This window comes from Balaenoptera physalus, assembly GCF_965194825.1.
Source record: "Balaenoptera physalus genome assembly, chromosome: 3".
Classification (NCBI taxonomy): Eukaryota; Metazoa; Chordata; class Mammalia; order Artiodactyla; family Balaenopteridae; genus Balaenoptera; species Balaenoptera physalus.
In genome coordinates this window covers 135793120-135810668 of record NC_138890.1, presented here as the reverse complement: position 1 = coordinate 135810668, position 17549 = coordinate 135793120, and the positions used below count along the sequence as shown (strand labels likewise).

Here is a 17549-nt window from a genome sequence, read left to right as displayed (position 1 = left end):
GGCACCTCCGTGTGGTGTCCCGTGAGCTTAACTGTCTACGGCACCCCCAGGAGCAGCCCTGGAAGGAGCCTCAATTCAGTTCTGGCAGTGGAAGACCGCAAGAGAGAAGGCTTAAATTAGAGTAGGAGGGAAAAGGTGAACTCTCCAACCAAAAATTATTTCTACAACACGACGCTCTGTGATCACTTTAATTAGACAGAAGCCAGGCTCACACACGTCTTTGCAGCTTTATTAACAGTGCATCCGGATTACTATGCGATTGTTCCGGACATGTCACGTGCAGGTTAGCTCACAGGCTGCCCTGACAAAACAGCCCTAAGCAGGCTGCCTTCACAAAACCAACTCCTGGTCCCAACAAGCTGCCTGTGACTGGCTTTCGGTCCAGTGGAAAGGTCTGGGCCGTCCTCGTCAGCTTCTGGACTCGGCAGCTCGAACCACCAGTTCTCTGCCCTGGGAGACTGGTGCCAGGGGCTTTGAGGGACCCAAACCCCAGGCACCCTCCAAGGAGATGCAGCCCGTGTGAGAGAGACAGATGTCCACAGTGCGTCCCTTGAGAGAGCCCCGTCCCCTCACTCACTGGGGACCAGGACTCCTTTGCAAGTACAACCGCTCTTAGCGGAAAAGTAGGCTGAGGGTCTTAAGAATCAGGTACTTGAGCTGTGGGTTTATTTATCTGAACTAGGACTCCCTCCTTGCAACACAACCAACTTGGGCCTCCCTTCTTCCATCTCCTTGACCAGGGAGCTGCTAGATCAAATTATTCTGGGAAAACATCCGCCTGACTGCACCATCTTCCAGATCACGGTTACCCTTACCCCACGCTGCTCTGTGTCTCCTCTCCAGCAAGCCAGCCTCGCGCAAGTCCATTCCCTCCCCAGTCTCTCCACACAGCCCTCTGCCCCGGGGGTCGTGGTGGTGCGGGTCGGGATGTGGTGTAGTTAATATGCATTAATTATGCATATTGGTTAGGAGGGAGGGCTTTGAAGCAAGACTTCCTGGGTTCAAAGCCCGACTCTGTCACTTCCTAGCTGTATTTCCTTCAACAAGTTGCTTAATCTTTCCATGTCTCAGTTTTAACATCTGAAAAATAGAAATGATACCTACCTCATAGGGTCCTTAGAAAGTGCCTGCCAATATAAACGCTGTGAAGGGGTTTTTGTTGTTGTTGCTATGATGACAGTAAGAGGGGGTGGCAGAGAAAGAGGTGTCAGGCACTGTTCTAGAATACATGTATTATTTTAGTTAATCCTCACAACAAACCCAAGAGGTAGTTACTCTTACTATCCCCACTTTACAGAGGAAGAAGGTGAGGCGTTGAGAAGTTAAGTAACTTTGCCAAAGCTAGAGTGGTAGAGCCAGGCAGGCAGGTTCAGCCCAAAGCCTGCAGCGCTCAACCGTGAAACAAACTCCTCTACACCCACAGAACTTCGTTAAATGCCCCCCCACCTTGTGGCCTAACTCAGTCCCTCAAGGTCACCTTCGAGGATCTCCAGGGCACTCCTCCTCCCCTACTCCTTTCAAGACTCCGGGCAATGAGCTCTAATATCTAGCGCTGTGTGCCTCTCCTTGTCAAGGACATTGGCCAACCTTCCCCTCTTCCACTGAGGATTTCTGAATCTGCCTCAGGCTTTTGCTCCAGCCCAAGTCCTGCCCTGGCCCTGCTGACTTCGCCAACCACAAGGATGCTATATCCAGCACCTGCGCTGTGTTTCCTCTTCTACATCTTAAGCTCCCCACCCTTCCCGCGGCCACGCACAGTCACGCACTGGAGACTCCCCTCCGAGAGCCGCTCTGCAATCTTAAATTCATACACCTTACTGTCTCCTGCAATGAGCTTTCTCTCCCTCCAGTTTTCTGAACAGTTACTCCAAATAACTCCAATACTCCCGCTGTTCATCCGCATCAGGACCACCCATCCTCACATCCTCTACTTTCTACTCGCCCTTCCTTCCTTTCCACTAACTCAGAGCTCACGACGGTCTATCACTTCAGCCATCCTCTTGCCAGTGTCCTAAATTCCTCTACCCCATTAACCACCCATTGACTCACCTTGGAAAAATCCCAATCTTTATCGATCTAACTGCCCACCTTCTTGAAACCAACACCCAAACAGCTACAAAGTCTGTGTCCCTGGTCATCATGGCCCTCATTCTTCATTGTAGCTACTTCAGCTCAAACCCCTCCGCCACCATATTTCAGTCACGCTCAGCAAGACGACCTCACGTTCCACTTCATCGGCATTTAATCATCTCAAGTTCGGTCCCCTTTAGAAAGGAAAGGCACCACTCAGTGTCCCCTCCCCCTCCAGTTCCAGCCCTAGCCTTCTTCTCACTCATGGTTAAATTTCTAGACAGTCTCAACTGCAGCGGCATCATTTCCTCACTTCCCACCAGGCCTCTGAGAGCCTCTGGTCAAGGTCACCACTGACGCGAATCCAGCGTCCACGGTGCAGCCATTATCTTCCAGGATCTCTGGGCCACAGTTAACACAACTGGCCACTTCCTCCTCCTGGAAAGTCTCCCTTCTCAGCCTGCTCAACAGGACACTCTCCAGGTTTTCTCCCAACCTTGCAGCTCTCTTTCCCTCTTGAGATTCCTTTCCTTTGGCTGATCCCACAAAAACTGCGTGCCTATTATGTGCCGGCCCTGACCGAGGCACTGGGCTTCCTCGGGTTCTCCCCTCCCAACTCAGCACAACCCTCCCTGGGCGAGCTCAGACATGGACGTGACCTTGGCTTCAGTTACCATCTAAGTGGTTTAGGATGGTCAGACGTTAGTGGTCAGACGTTAGCCAGACCTGGGTTCAGATTCTGGCTGAACACATCACATCACAGGCATGACACAATTTCTCTAAGCCTCAGTTTTCTAATCTCTAAAAGGATATTGGGTTGGCCCAAAAGTTCGTTCGGGTTTTTCTGTTACATCTTACGGAAAAATCCGAACAAACTTTTTGGCCACCCCTATAGTAATAAATCATGCATGAAAAATACGTAGCACTATGCCTCCCACATGATGATTTAGTAATATAGTGTATATATATATGGCGAGTAACAATATTGTTTTTAACTACTCATCCAAGGCTCACCTCTGAGCTCCCATCTACTTACATGAAATCTCAACTTGGACTTCCCACAAGCAGTGCAAACTCCAGACTCAAAGTCCTCATCTTCCCTCTCCATGTGCTATTCCTTCAAGTGTCACCTACCACAGTACATGACCCATTTAATCTCCCTGATGCCTGTGGTGGTCCTAAAACATGCCCGTAAACCCTCTGGCTTCCTCCCACCCAGAGGTGGTGTCTGTCTCCTGCCCTTGGCCCGAAGCGTGCCTTTTTGACTGCCTTGATGAACAGGTACGGTACAAGTGATGCTGCATGACTGCTGAGGTCAGGTTAGAAAGACCAGCAGCTTCCACCAGTTTCTCTTGGTACCTGCACTCTGTGAGCCTTCCAGCTGGATGTAAGCAGCGCCGCTCCCGAGTCCTCATGCAGAAAGACTGCGCAAAGAGAGATGCCGCAGGAGTTCACACTTTTCCAGCCCCCAGATTTGCATGTTCCCAGCCCAGATGCCAGACCAGTGTACGAAGAAGCCACGAGAGGCCCCCAGCTGCCCTCTGATGGTAACTTAATAAGGAATCCTGAGCAAGAACAATCTAGCTTATACTCAAAGAGACAGACAATAGCAAGATTTGGCAAAGATGTAGAGAAACTGGATCCCCGTATACTGGCGGTGAGATGGTAAAATGATGTAGACACTTTGGGAAACAGGTTGGCAGTTCCTTAAAAAGTTAAGCCTAGAGTTACCATGTGACCCAGCAATTCCACTCTAGGTATATCCCAAGAGAACTGAAAAGATATGTCCCCACAAAAACTTGCACATGAGCATTCATAGCAACATAATAGCCTAATAGTGGAAACAACCCAATGTCCATAAGTTGATAAATGGACCAGTAAAATGTGGCATACCCATACAACAGAATATTATTAGGCAATAGAAAAAAATGAAGTACTGATATTTATTAAAACATAGATGAATCTTAAAAACTTTATGCCAAATGAAAGAAGCCAGATGCAAAAAGCTACATATTATATGATTCCCTTTATATGAAATGTAAATAAATGTCAGGATAGGCAAATCCATAGAGAGACATAAAGTAGATTAGTGATCGCCAGGGCCTAGGGAGAGGGCCAAATGGGGAGTGACTGCTAGAGGGTACAGGATTTCTTTCTGGGGTGATAAAAACGTTCTGGAATTAGATGGGGTTGATGGTTGCACAACTTCATGAATATATTAAAAACCACTGAATTGTACACTTCAAAAGGGTGAACTGTTATCTTATAAATGACCTATAATGGAAAATAATCTAAAAAAAGAATAGATTTATATATATAACTGAATCACTTTGCTGTACACCTGAAACTAACACGATACTGCAAATCAACTATATTTCAATAAAAATTTTTTTAAAAGGGAAAAACAAGAACAGCCTAGCTGAACCCAATTTACCTCCAGATTCATGAGTAAAATAAATGACCGTTATTAAACCACTGTTTTAAGGTAGTTTGTTATTCAGGAATGGATAACCAGAATGATGCTCAAACCAAAAACCTGAAAATGATCCCTAAAATCTCCTCTGTTCTCATCTTCTACATCCAGTTCCAAAATCCTGGCAATTCGCAAAATGTTGCTTCAATCCACCTACTTTTCTGCATCCTGCCTGCCCCTACCTGGCTGTGAATACCATCATTTCATTCCTGAATCAGGACAGCATCTTCTTAACTGGTCTCCTTCCTCCAGTCTGGCTGCCCTTTCCAATCCTTCTCCACAGTGCAGCCAGATCTGACCATGTCACTCTAGGCAAACTTTAAAGGTTCCCACGACGGTAGAGGGACTCTGCAGCTCAAGTGTAGACACTGTTCCTGACTCTGCTCCAGCCACACTGAGTCCTTGGAGTTCCTTGAAGCGACGGAGTTACTCACCTCCAAGTCTCTGCACAAGCTGTTCCTTCGCCCTGGCCCTGGTCCTGGCCCTGCCTGTCACTGGGCCAACTCTACTCAACTACAATGTTGCAGGTTAAAAATGGCTCCTCTGAAAAGCTCTCCTTGGCCCTCAAGTCTAAGTTTCCCTTTCATATACCCCATTAGTAACCTTTACTTCCCTCTGAATAGAATATGCCACTCCAAAACATAACTGCTTATTTTTCATCTCTACAAGATTATAAGTTCCTTGAGGGCAGGCCAATGTCTTATTCACTTGTATATCCCTAGTGCCCAGGACAGCACCAGAACCTAGAAGGCTTATAAAAAATTGGAGCTGTTTGAGTGAATGAATGATAATTATGTAAAGGCAAATTTATGATCACTTAAAGAATTAGAAAGAATGGAAAAAAGAAGAAAGTTATTCCAAGAAGGATACAAGATGACTGAGAAAAATTCTGAAATAAAAGAAACATTTAGGATTATCTAATTAATCCCACCTTTTTATAGATGAAGAAATTTAAGACAATAACATTGACTGGTTTGCCTCGCACTTAGTTGTTTCAAAGCCAGGAATACAATCAGGTCAACCAACCTCCATAGTACCTCTTCAGCGTTTCAAGATTTTCAAATGAATCACACAAATAAATAATGTAGGAATTTCAGACTATGGCCAAGTAATTTCTCCAAATTAAAAAAATCTGCCTTATAATCCTCTTGTATTATATTGTTCTCATGCCTGAACACACGGATGTAGCTCTGGGCAACTTTACATTTCTTTAGCGTAGACACTCATCAGAATAAGTAAAGGACTGACAATGTAAAGACTTGGTGAGGATACGGAATAACTGGAACTCTTACACTACTGGTACAAGTCTAATTGGTACAACCACTTTGGAAAAAGTTTGGCGGTATTTAGTAAATCTAAACATATGTATGCCCTGTGAACCTGAAATTCTACTTTACCCAACAGAAATGAGTGTTTATTTCCACCAAAACCATGCACAAGAATGTCTGTAGCAGCTTTATTCCAAATATCCCCAAACTGGAAACAACCTAAATGCCCAACAACAATAGAATGGATAGATTAGTAATAGTATATTCATACAATATTGCATTGCAACTAAAAGGAACAAACTACTGATTCACGCAACATGGATGGATTACACAGGCATGCTGAGTGAAAGAAATCACACACAAAAGAATACATAGCTGTGATTCCATTTATATTAAGTTCAAAATCAGGCAAAACCAATCTATGTCAATACTGCCTGGGAAGGAACACAGAGAGCCTTCTGGGGTATTAGAAAGGTTTTACATCTCCACCTGGGGTGGTTACAAGACACAGGTACATATAAATTCATCTAGCTGTACCTTTAAGGCTGTACACATTACTGTATGCAAATTACACTTCAATTAAAAAGAAGACAATAATTTGGCGAATAAAAAATTTGATTAGAAAAAAATAAGTGCACCTTAGCTTTATGTAACACCTTATGTTCATGAAGTACAGTATAAACATTCTCATTCAACCCTTACAGCCCCATGTTCAAGTTTTTTTGCAAATAAGATTCTCATTTACTAATCATAATTACTATCTTTAAAAATACCTGAATCAGAGAAGAAAAAAGGAAATAAAAATTAAGTGATAGTAAAAATTAACCTTAGCATTCTTTTTGGGACTACAAGTCCTAATATGAGTAATTTGCAGAACAGACAAAAAAATGTGTTTTATCCAAGGTCAAGGACAAATCTTTTGTGCCCAGCTCTTAAAATGTACAAGGAAGTATGTGCTCCGACATAATGTTTAGTTACATTATTTCACAAAAATTGTACACTGCCATTTCTGGAGAGTATAAAAATCCCCACGGTGTCACTGAAGGGCGGGGGGAGGGCAGAATCCAAGACATACACAAGGAGAAAGAGAGAGACTCGCTTTATCTACACTTGCCCGCCTTCCGTTAATGCCATTATATTGAGTCACGTGGACTCCTACACCAATCGGTATAGAAATTATAACACGATTTTTTTAAAAAAAACACTTAATAATCAATAGTCATCACAGAGGCTCTGATGCTATCTGAATTTTTCAAATGAGGAAATCGTAGTTCGATTTATTTGTCTTAGACCAGGTTCCCAGTATTTGGGGTTTTAGAAATAAGTACATTCTAAATATATACATACATACAAACTTGAGGATGGATAAGGATTGTCATCTTTTTATTCTGACAGGTAATAACATTTTGAGAGAGAGAGAGAGATACTATCGTTCACTATCATCAGAATAGACAGCATATTCTAATATCTACAAAAAGTTGGAAAGATATAATCTCATATTTTTAAGACTATAAATTAAATGTACAATGACTTTGTAACACTCTGACTTTTCCTTTTTGCTATGGACTGACATTTGGAAAACAACTCATATTACTCAGGTAACAGGTGGAATATCTAGGAATCAAATACAGAACTTCAAACATTTTCTTCTCTATCACAAAATAAAACACGTACAGATTAAGATTATGGATGTGTCACCAACCCTCATAACAACTGAGGCAGCTGGGATTACTCAGTTTCTCCTGACCCTCAGTTTCGTCAAGCATAAAACAAGAATACAAGTTCCTACACCTCTCAGAGGGTCGCTGAAAAGACCAAACAAATGGTGAATGTATATTAAGCGTTTCCTGCCGAATCTAGGACAGAGTAAATTCTCAATCAATATTAATTATCATCATTATCACCATCTTTACTATTACATAACTTTGACTTAACAAACAGCAGCTGATTATATCCAGGCACGGTTTATTAACTTATTTAATCCGTAAATCAAAGCTTTAAAATGCAGGTACCTTTTGACCCTGCATAAAATCTACTAGAACATGATCATAAAAATACTCCAAAGGATTAGAAACACTGCATGTAATAATCTCCCTTTTTGAGATGCACCATGTACATTTGCATACTAAAGGCTGTACAATAAAGAAACTTGTTTAACTTTGTTTGACCCAGTTTCCAAACTAACTTGGCATTGAAACCTTTTTGAAACCACAGAACAATACACTATCATAAAAAATCCAAGAGTTTATATGGAAATGTCCATTGCAACATTATTTATAACAAACATTAACAAAATAAAACAAAAATTGAAACAAACAAAATATTCAATGAAAAGGTGATTAATTAAGAAAATTATGGTTTACGGGTATAATGCAGAAAATTAATGTTGCAGAAGAGAAACAAACATAAGTGTAAAAAGCAAGTTATAAAACTATATCTTCATTATAATTCAGGATTGAAAAATATTAATTGGATCTCTGTGGGTTGCTTGGATTACAGATATATATTTTTTCCATTGTGCTTGGCTGTGTTTTCCAAATTTCCTCACTAAGCTTTTACTTTAATAATAAATATGTTACCAAAATAATCTCATTCCTTACACAGGCAAGAATATATATGTACATGTGTTAATATGATTACAAAATGACTGCTCTAAACTGTAAAACAAACTGAATCATAAAAGACTGACATTCACATAAAATTTCATTAAACAATTTATATGATTCATTGTGTGGTACTAAAACAAGTAAACACACACACGCAAAATCATGCCTCAAAACCAACACCTATTCTTTTCTTTGAGCTTCTCACAAAATCCAAATAAGATCTCTACATATAAAACCAGAAATGGTAATATCCAAACTAGAACTATAAAACAAATATCTACAGATACATACAATAACATTTGTTAACCTTAAAAACATTAGAGAAATAAAACAAGTTTCAAGAAGATAAGGATGGTCTGCTACAATTCCTTTAAAATTAACACACAGAGAACAATACTCTATATTGTTTATGCATACATGCAAATATAATAAAAATGCAAAAACACACATGAGAATGATACCCACTAGCTTTGGGATAGTTGTCACCACTGAGAAGGACAGAGGAAGAAAGCATGGGAGAGGAGAAGGCTTTCGCCTTAAAGTTTCTTTCTTTTTTTTTTAAAGAGCACCAGAGTTTTGAAGTTAAAATGGCAAAATGCTAACAACTTCAATCAGGGAGGTAGGTACACAGAAATGTGTTTTCTTATTTTCTGTACTTTTTCTAAATACTTGTATTTATTAAAAATAAAACTTTGAAAGAATTGTATTTTGCTTTAGCTCCTGACTCCATGTGCAGATTGATTAGGAACCGGTGCAGGCCTTCTGCGCCTCAATCAATGGTCCTGGGATGACTCCAGACTGTCATCTGCTTCCTCCAGAGAAGCAGCTATCTTGTTGAAAAAAGAACCCCCAGGAATCCCTCTGGGGGAGACATGGCCACAGTTGCTAGGATCTAAGTCCTCAACCCTGAGAGAAGCAATCCAGAAGTCAGAACCATTCCCAGCAAAGCTAGGTACAAAGGAACCTGATTAATGAGATGGTCCTGCAAATCCAACTTTTAGTTCCTATTTAGTTACTGTTAAAATCATGTGCTTTTGGCTGTGAGTCAAAGAGCAGAGTGCTAATGCTTATGCACAGGGTGAAGGAGAGAGAGGGTAAACAAACGAAAGCAAAATCAGTGAGCAAACTCTCTCACCTTAAGGTACAAACACATGTACTTCCCCAACTGAAGCGGGGCTGTCTCTGAGCTCCCAGGAGGACTTCTCCCAAGTGACAGCAGCAATCAAGCGACCTCTCAATTTCCAGCCCTGTGCCTGAAATATGGCCCCACTCACTCATCCTCTCAACAACTATTAATTATTGCTAGGTTGGCAGTACTGAACCTTGCTTACATGCATGGGCTTGAAATCCACCGAGCTAGGCTCGCACCCTTGCCCTGACACTCCACTGGTTACGTGATCCCGGCCATTACTCCACCTCACAAAGCCTTAAGCTCCCTCTTTTCTAAGTCAGTATGTCTTGCGCCTAAGTCAGTAGTATCTGGTTAACAGGACTGTTGGGAGGATTAAACTGGGTGATGCAAGTGAAACACTTTGCACAGTACTTGGTACATAGCTCCTTATTTACCGGGCTCCAGACTCAATTCTGGTGATAAAAGGATGATCAAGATAGTCAGGGACCCTGCATTGATACATGTTACAGATGCAGTGACGAAAACGTTTGCAAAGCGCCCAAGATTAAGAGTCTCAAGATGGTAACCACAGAGCATTAAGCCAAGCATGGGGGCCCTTCTAAGCCACATGCCCACGAAGCCAGCCCTGCCAGAAGTAAATGTGCTCAAACTCTTTGCTGATACTCAGAAGTGAGGGTCAACAAGAACTGGGCTTCTTAGATTCAACCAAACACCAGAAGCATTTAGGGAGAGGCCTGGGCAGAGCACAGCATAACTGAGGGACTGCAGGCTCCAAAACAAAAGCCCATCATTAACTCAATTTGTGAGAAGTATCAGCATTTGTTAACCAAAACGCAGTTGCCAGACATTCCCTAAAAATCTTTTCTTCCTTCTAGTCTACCTCAAAAACAAACGCTTTAGAATTCATGTCATCAGGAGACTTTGCCCAACTGAAATCCGTAAGCAAAAGGCTACTTGGGGCCTAGTGTCTGCTGGGCACAGACCCACTTCCCATCAGCACTTGGTGAAGGAGCAGAGCAGACTTCAAATAAACTGCCAAATAGATTCTGAGTCTCAGGGACTTTTGAGTCTTCAAAAGATGACTGGGGCTTGTGGCCCTGAAGGTGCCCTTGAAGTGACACTAGGGGGCGGAGTACCAGGGTGCCTGGAAACCCATTTGTGGTCACTCGATGAAACACTGGATGGTGAAGGTCACCTCAGTGCCCAGGGTCAGGACATTACAGGGCGGGAGGCTCAGGACACAACACAGTTCTTTCTATCCAGCCTTCTCCTTAACAGTCATGTAGCAGAGCCAAGTCCTTGAGCGCGTGGGAACATCAGTCAGCCTGCTCCTGGCACCTGATTTCTTGACTCAAGAAGCAGCAAGGTATTTACATGAAATACACTGTAGAAATTTCAACTGCATTCCAACAGCTTTAACACCAAGCTGGAAGGAACGCAGTGAAGAGGGAGGGCTCTGGGGTCACAATCCCAGCTTATTACTTGTTAGCTGTGTGAACTTGGGGAAATTACACAACCTCTCTGAGCCTTGGTTTAATGCATTACACGTGGAAAGCACTTACATTATCTGGCACCATAGCAAGTGCTCAATAAATGTTAACTGATCTTACCCTCATAACTCCTATGCTTAATTCCCTCACCCCCCAGCATGCCTACAAGCAGCTGGCTTAGGCGTCCTTCAGAATGCAAGCTCCCAGAGGGCAGGAATCACTTCCCCATGTGTCCTCTCTCGGGACTCGTTCTACAAGTCTGGAACAATAGAAGGTTGAGAACCAGAACTACTGCTTTATATCGCAGTTCCTGCTTCATGGTCTGGATATTTTTTAAACTTTTTTGATAAGAGAACTGTTTATTGTGTTCCCATTATTTTTATCTTATGATTTGTTAATAAAAGAATATTTACGTTATTGACTAATCCAGTTGCAGTTAAAATTTAAAAATATGTGGCCTATGTCATTACTTTGTACATAGTCAGAACATACAAGTTATAATGTTCATAGTCATTCATGGTCAAAAACAGCACACTTTTAAGACAATAGAACATCAGATGAAGTCACAACTGTGCCTTCACGCCTCTTTTTGAATGGGCTCACTTACAACTTAGTAGAACCTGAGAGCTCTGTGTACATCAAGAGTTTCTGTTCCTGGTTGGTTGATTCCTTGGTTTGCATCCTGCAAATGGTGATGGATTTGTGCTGATCCACCTACCTTCTCTCACCTGATCTTCCCCATTGACACATATTTTTATAATGACAGGTAGAGCCTGTGACCAAGAAACTAGACCAGATTCATCAACCTATACAAGGAAGAAAACTAGAACCCTGGCCTTATTATATCCCAAACCCAATACAGACGTGCAATGATCATTATCTGACAATTAGCATCCAAGACTAATGAAGCACTTTTAGTTGTCACATTTTCAGGCCTAGCTTTGCATTTTAGTTCACAGTGAAACAAAGAAAAACACATGAGAGAGAAACCTACCAGCAACCCAAGCAGCAGAGAGAAATCTACCAGCAAGCCAAGGAGCACATCAGAGGCAGCCTCTTCCTCCTGTGTCTACCCAACTGTCCTGCCACAGGTTCCTGTAGAGCCACCTGCCTGCCAGCCCTACAGCCAAGGGGATCCCAGCTGGGGGCTCATCAGCTCTGAGTTTCAGGGTCATGCACAAAGCAGGGGTCCCATAAATATTTGTTAAATGGATTAAAGAAAATATCCAAAGGTGGTTTTATTTTTATAGGTATTAAACTATCCTCAAGAGAGTCTTGTGACTTCCTGCTTGCTGATGACACTCTAAATCTTTCCATATACTGAGACTAATTAAAAGGTAGTCCAGGGACTTCCCTGGCGGTCCAGTGGTTAAGACGTCGCCTTCCAAAGCAGGGGGTACGGGTTCGATCCCTGGTAGGGGAGCTAAGATCCCACGTGCCTTGGGGCCAAAAAACCAAAACATAAAACGGAAGCAATACTGTAACAAATTCAATAAAGACTTTAAAAATGGTCCACATCAAAAAAAAAAAAAAACTTAAACAAAATAAAATAAAAATTAAAAGGTAGCCCATTATTTACCACTGAACGGTAATAGCCATTCCACAGGAGGTATAATAATATCAGCAACATAACCACATTATATTAACATTCTACATCTGAAAAGCAACATGCTGTTTATAAATCACTTTCCCTCCATTGTCTCATGTAATCATCAACAGCATTACACAAAGCATAACAAATTTTATTGCTGTTATTTTGATGGCAGAAGGGGGGAAAGGTAAAATCCAGGCCAATCAACATGAATCGGTACACAAAGAATATTAAACCGAAAGGAATCTAGAAGTTGATCTTATCCAACCTTCCAGGAAAACATGGTAGACACATTTTTCATTTTAACTTTACTATTTTCTCCTACCTTATTCAAAAAGCTCCACACATTGTCTTACTAATTCTACCTGTAAGAAGAGAGACAGAAAGAAAGATGCTGGTACTGCCCTTTGAACAGCAGCAGAATCTTTACCTACAGACCTGACAGGTGTGCACATGGCCTTTAAAAAAAGCCCATCCTGAAAACGAGAAAAAGGTATATGACCTGCCAAGCAGATTCCCTCGTCAACCGGAAAACCAAGATTTTTTTATATTTAAATGGCCACCCAGCCTAAACAAATAATATCTTGATAATCTTAAAGTTAAGAGTAAAAGATACATTTTGCATTCCCCAGACCAAAACACCTAATCCAAACAGATTTTATCTTGTCTTACTTTAGAAGCTGGAGAGGAAAGAAGAATTGTCCCTTCTGTCTCATATTCATTCAATTCAACAAATAAAGATTGGACACAGGGCGATACATAAAATTATTTAGGATAAGCAAGTTACCATTATTTCCCTAAACTGAAATCAATGAAAACCCTATCCACCTTATCTGTCACCGCTAATTGAGAGCACTTCTTTTAAGTTAAAAAATCAACAGCAGCCTCTAAGATCAGAGAGCTTCATCAATTGTTTTAATATCCGCAATCTTAATGGAAGCTGTTAAAAACAGCACATCTACGTTTCTCTCATTTCTCTCTCTCTCCGCTCTCCTCCAAATGAAAAAAGGTTAAATGATGACATCCAGCCTAAAGAACAATGCATACACACACACAGCTCCCTCTTCCAGCTTCCAACAGCAACCATAAGAAAGTCGAACACCGATTAAAAAGAAAAAAGAAGAAAAGATGGCACACAAATTATTCCTGTCAAGTGCATGGACAGGGTACGTACTCTAGTCCACAAGCTCAACAAAATCCGAAGAGTCAAGCTCGGAATGAAAGGAGCATATTTTCTCTGGAAAGTAAGTAAAAGGACTTGGGAACTGATTTTTAAAATGAGATCCCAGACAGAGTCAATGAAATTGATTTTCATTTTTTAGAAATTGGTTTTTAATAAACCCCATATAAACATTATGTACGAGCAAATGAATCCGTCTGAAAGGCAAGAAGAAAGGAATGGTGTGTGGAACATCATTTTCTCTGAGAGCTGATAAGCAAAACGTAAACACAGACCACCTGAGGAGGGTTTCTTCTTTTAAACTTAATGTTTAAGGATTTCCTTAAGTCTTTTCACAGCGAATATTTGGCACCCTCATAAGAACTGACTTATTGCCTTTAAGAGTTTTTTTTCTCACCGCCAGTGATGAGCCAAGTGATTTTTACGGGGCTGTTTCACTGCACTTGTGGATTTTTTAAAAAGCATAGATAAGATGACAAAATAATGATTTTTCAAAAATAGGGTGTATGGGGGTATGGCAGGTACAACAAAAAGGCCATGTCGAACTTGGGCCCATTGATTCTGATACAAAACTGTTAGGAAACTGACAAAGAAATAATCTGCTTTTAAGGTAATCCAGAGCCCCACAAACATTCCTCCACCCACCCTTAAGACTCTCCATCAGGAAATTAACCTGAGTAATTAAACAGAGTCTTCCAATTTTTTTTTCCCCATGCAATTTGCAAATTTAAAACTCACCCAGTAAATAAAATAATAAAATACCAGAACTACTTGAGTTCCTTTTTAGAAACTACTTAAGAATCCAAAATTAGCTTTCAATAATATAGGTAAGGGCAGCCCCTTCCAATTAGGTAATTATCCTCAACAAACTTTGGCTTTAATTCAGGCAGACTGCAAGACAAAGCCATGGTACTGTATGTGATAAGACAAGCTACAAAACAATCAGTTATTTGATTCAGAAAATAATCTTTAAGAAACATCCAACAACTCTCTTAACCTACATGGCACTTTGTATTTTAAAGAACCTCCTAATCAGATAACCCCCTTAACAGGCTCCCGTTATGGGCAGATAATGTCCCTTTATCACAAAGACAGAGGAAGTTACTGACATCAACAAATGAACAAAACAGAATTTGAACTCAGAATTTTTGACTCCCCTCGATTCACAAGGTCATGCATTAACTGCAGTAACCACCCCTCCCCACAAGACCACCAAACCAGGAACCTTTAGGGGAAATAAGCCCAAGTACAAAATAACATTACAAAACCAGTCCTCGTCCAGCGTTTCTTGACTATGAAAGCATTCACAGTCTTTCTTAGTACAGAATTAAGTGTAATTCCTAGAAGGCACTGGCAAATCTCTGCCAGGCCAATCTGCAGTCAGAAACCAACTGCATGGGTTCAACAAGAGGACAGGACGGTCAATGTTTTTAACCATCTACTTCAACTCTGCATTGCAATTGCGGTTGCGGCCAACAAGGTAAACCTGGTAATTGTTTAGGATCGAACACAGCCAGGGCCAATGAGGATCCCCGTGAACACAAACATGCAGCTCTGGGGAAATAATTTCTGGAACAATACATGGTGCTTGCATAATTACACACACACACAAAACAAGTGCTTTTTAAAGTAATGTTCAGTCCCAGCATTGTGCTGACACTTTTCCCACCTAAACTTCTCAGCATAAACCTGGCCTAAAAAGCACAGGTGGGATCCAATTCGTGCACAGGGTAAAAGCGGCGTGCATCCAAGGCAGGAACGGTGAGGCAATGCCTGCCCCTACCCAATCCCTTCTACCCAGGCTGCGATGTAGATTAGTCCCGTCTACTTTATGGTAATGTGCTTTTAAAACCTCGCGGCGACCGAGGTCATAGCTTTAGAGATCTAATAACAACCAAATGACCGGAGCTGCCGGGCACTTAGTAAGCCATTCTGGTTATGGCTCTTTAATAGTACCTGGAGTTCTGCTAAAGGGAGAGGGGGAAACTCCTGCTTCCCGGGAAAGAAAAGTCCTCTGCGGGAGCGCAGAAGGAAGCAAGGAACCCGAACGCGGGCAGTGGACGCCCAGCCGCCGCGGCCCCATCTCTCCGGGAGCGCCCGCGCGCCCCTCGCCCCACAGCACAGCTGGCCCGGGCCGCACCTTTACCTGTCAGCTCCACCAACCCCTCGGAGCTGCGGCCCCGCCGTCTCGGCTGCCGCCCCTCCGAGTCCCGGCACAGCTCTAGAGCTTGCTCCGGGAGAAAGAACCCCAAAGGCATCCCATCCCAAAGAAAGAAAGCAAAAAGGCTGTTCCTCCAGGCGGAGGGACATCGGGCACGTCGGGGTCCGAGAGGCGACACGCCACCCCTGCCCCGCACCTACCAGATAATCCATGTACAGAAACGCCTCAGTTATCCGGAGATCAGACATCCGGCAGCCTAGAGCATCCGGAACGGCTCCGAACCCGGAAAAAAAAAGCAGCGTCTCCGGCTGCGAGCGAACAGCCCCTGAAAAAGCCAGCAACAACGAAAATAGCCGAGAGCACCCGAGGAGCCGAAGATTACACAAGGGGCGCGGCGATTGGCCGGATGGGCGGGCAGAAGGAAAAGAGAGCTCTCATTGGCTGCAGCGCCTATAAAAGGCAGGCCACTGCGGGTGGCTGGGGAGAAGCGCGGGAGCTGCCGGGCAGCTGGTTCCTGTGAGGAGGGACGAGGGGGCGGGGGCTAGGGCGGCGCGGGCGGAAGAGCGGAGGGGGAAGGGTGGAAAATCAGCCGGTGCTGTTGCCGCCCGAATTCTGTGTGCCTCCGTGGTCTCCAAGTTGGGTAAATCGGAACCGAACTGTGCACCAGTGCGAGAGAGCCTTAGTGTCTCCTCCCATCATCCAATAGAAAGCTCGCGCTGAAACGTGGGAGGTGTAGTAGTCACAGATACTTGATGCCCCTCTCCGGAGCGATTTCCTGAAGGCCCTGTGGCCTCGAGACTGCAGGGCAGGGGTGGTTGGAATGTGTAAGAGGGTACTCTGAACAAGCAAGCATGTGACTCGGGGGCGGCCCCTCCCCTCCTTCAGGATGTGAAGCGAAGGCGGACAGCTCCAGCCTGATGTCCCTGGGGGTATAGAGAAGCCCAGCTCGGCCAGAGGTAACCCAGGAGAGGCCCTTTTATCAAGACGCTAGATTGCCCCAGAAGAAGCCACTCCCCACCGACGTGAAAGGAAAAGAAAAAAAGTTGAGGGACTCTGCATAAGTCGGTTGTAGACTTGAGACTCTCGGGAAGCATCAGCTGGTCAGTTCTTTGCGTGCTTTGTGTCCTACGCTGTGCACAAATCTATTGCCCCTGAAGAAAATGAGCAATACAATAAGCGATCTGAAAAGACCCGAGTAATACTGTTTGTGACCCGATGTCATTATAAGAATTAAAGGTATCTATAAGCAGGTGCACTTGAGATGTGTATTTCCTGGTAAATAATGTGGAAATTAGCATTGGGGTTTCAATATTGCATTCGGCTGAGAGCGAAAAAGCCTGAATCAGACAAGAATCAGGATAAGATCACCCAAGCCTCTAGGTTTTGAAGATTTAAGCTATGAACAACTAGCAATGCCAGACACACCTGTCTTATCAGGCTCAGGTGACTGAAGTGTGCTTGCCCACCCCTCAGCGTTTGAGGAGGATGAGGGATTGAGGAGGATGAGGGATTGCTCTCACCGGTGTTAATAATTAAGGCTTCCATACAATAACCTTTCAAGAGTCAAACTTCATCAGC

General features: G+C 43.0%; 1 protein-coding gene across 6 annotated transcripts in view; it reads right to left on the bottom strand.

Annotated features, from left to right (window-relative positions):
- ARL15 (ARF like GTPase 15) overlaps nucleotides 1-16340 on the bottom strand; it is a 420722-nt gene extending 404382 nt beyond the window's left edge. For 2 of the 6 annotated variants that reach the window (XM_082455936.1, XM_082455937.1), the window contains exon 1: nucleotides 16172-16338. In XM_082455936.1, coding sequence (XP_082312062.1) covers nucleotides 16172-16219 — 48 coding nt within the window. In that variant the 5' untranslated portion in view covers nucleotides 16220-16338. Of the gene's footprint in view, nucleotides 1-16171 lie in introns of all 6 variants that reach the window. The other 4 variants (XM_082455931.1, XM_082455935.1, XM_082455933.1 and 1 more) reach the window with 4 other exon arrangements.
- Nucleotides 16341-17549: the final 1209 nt, after the last annotated feature.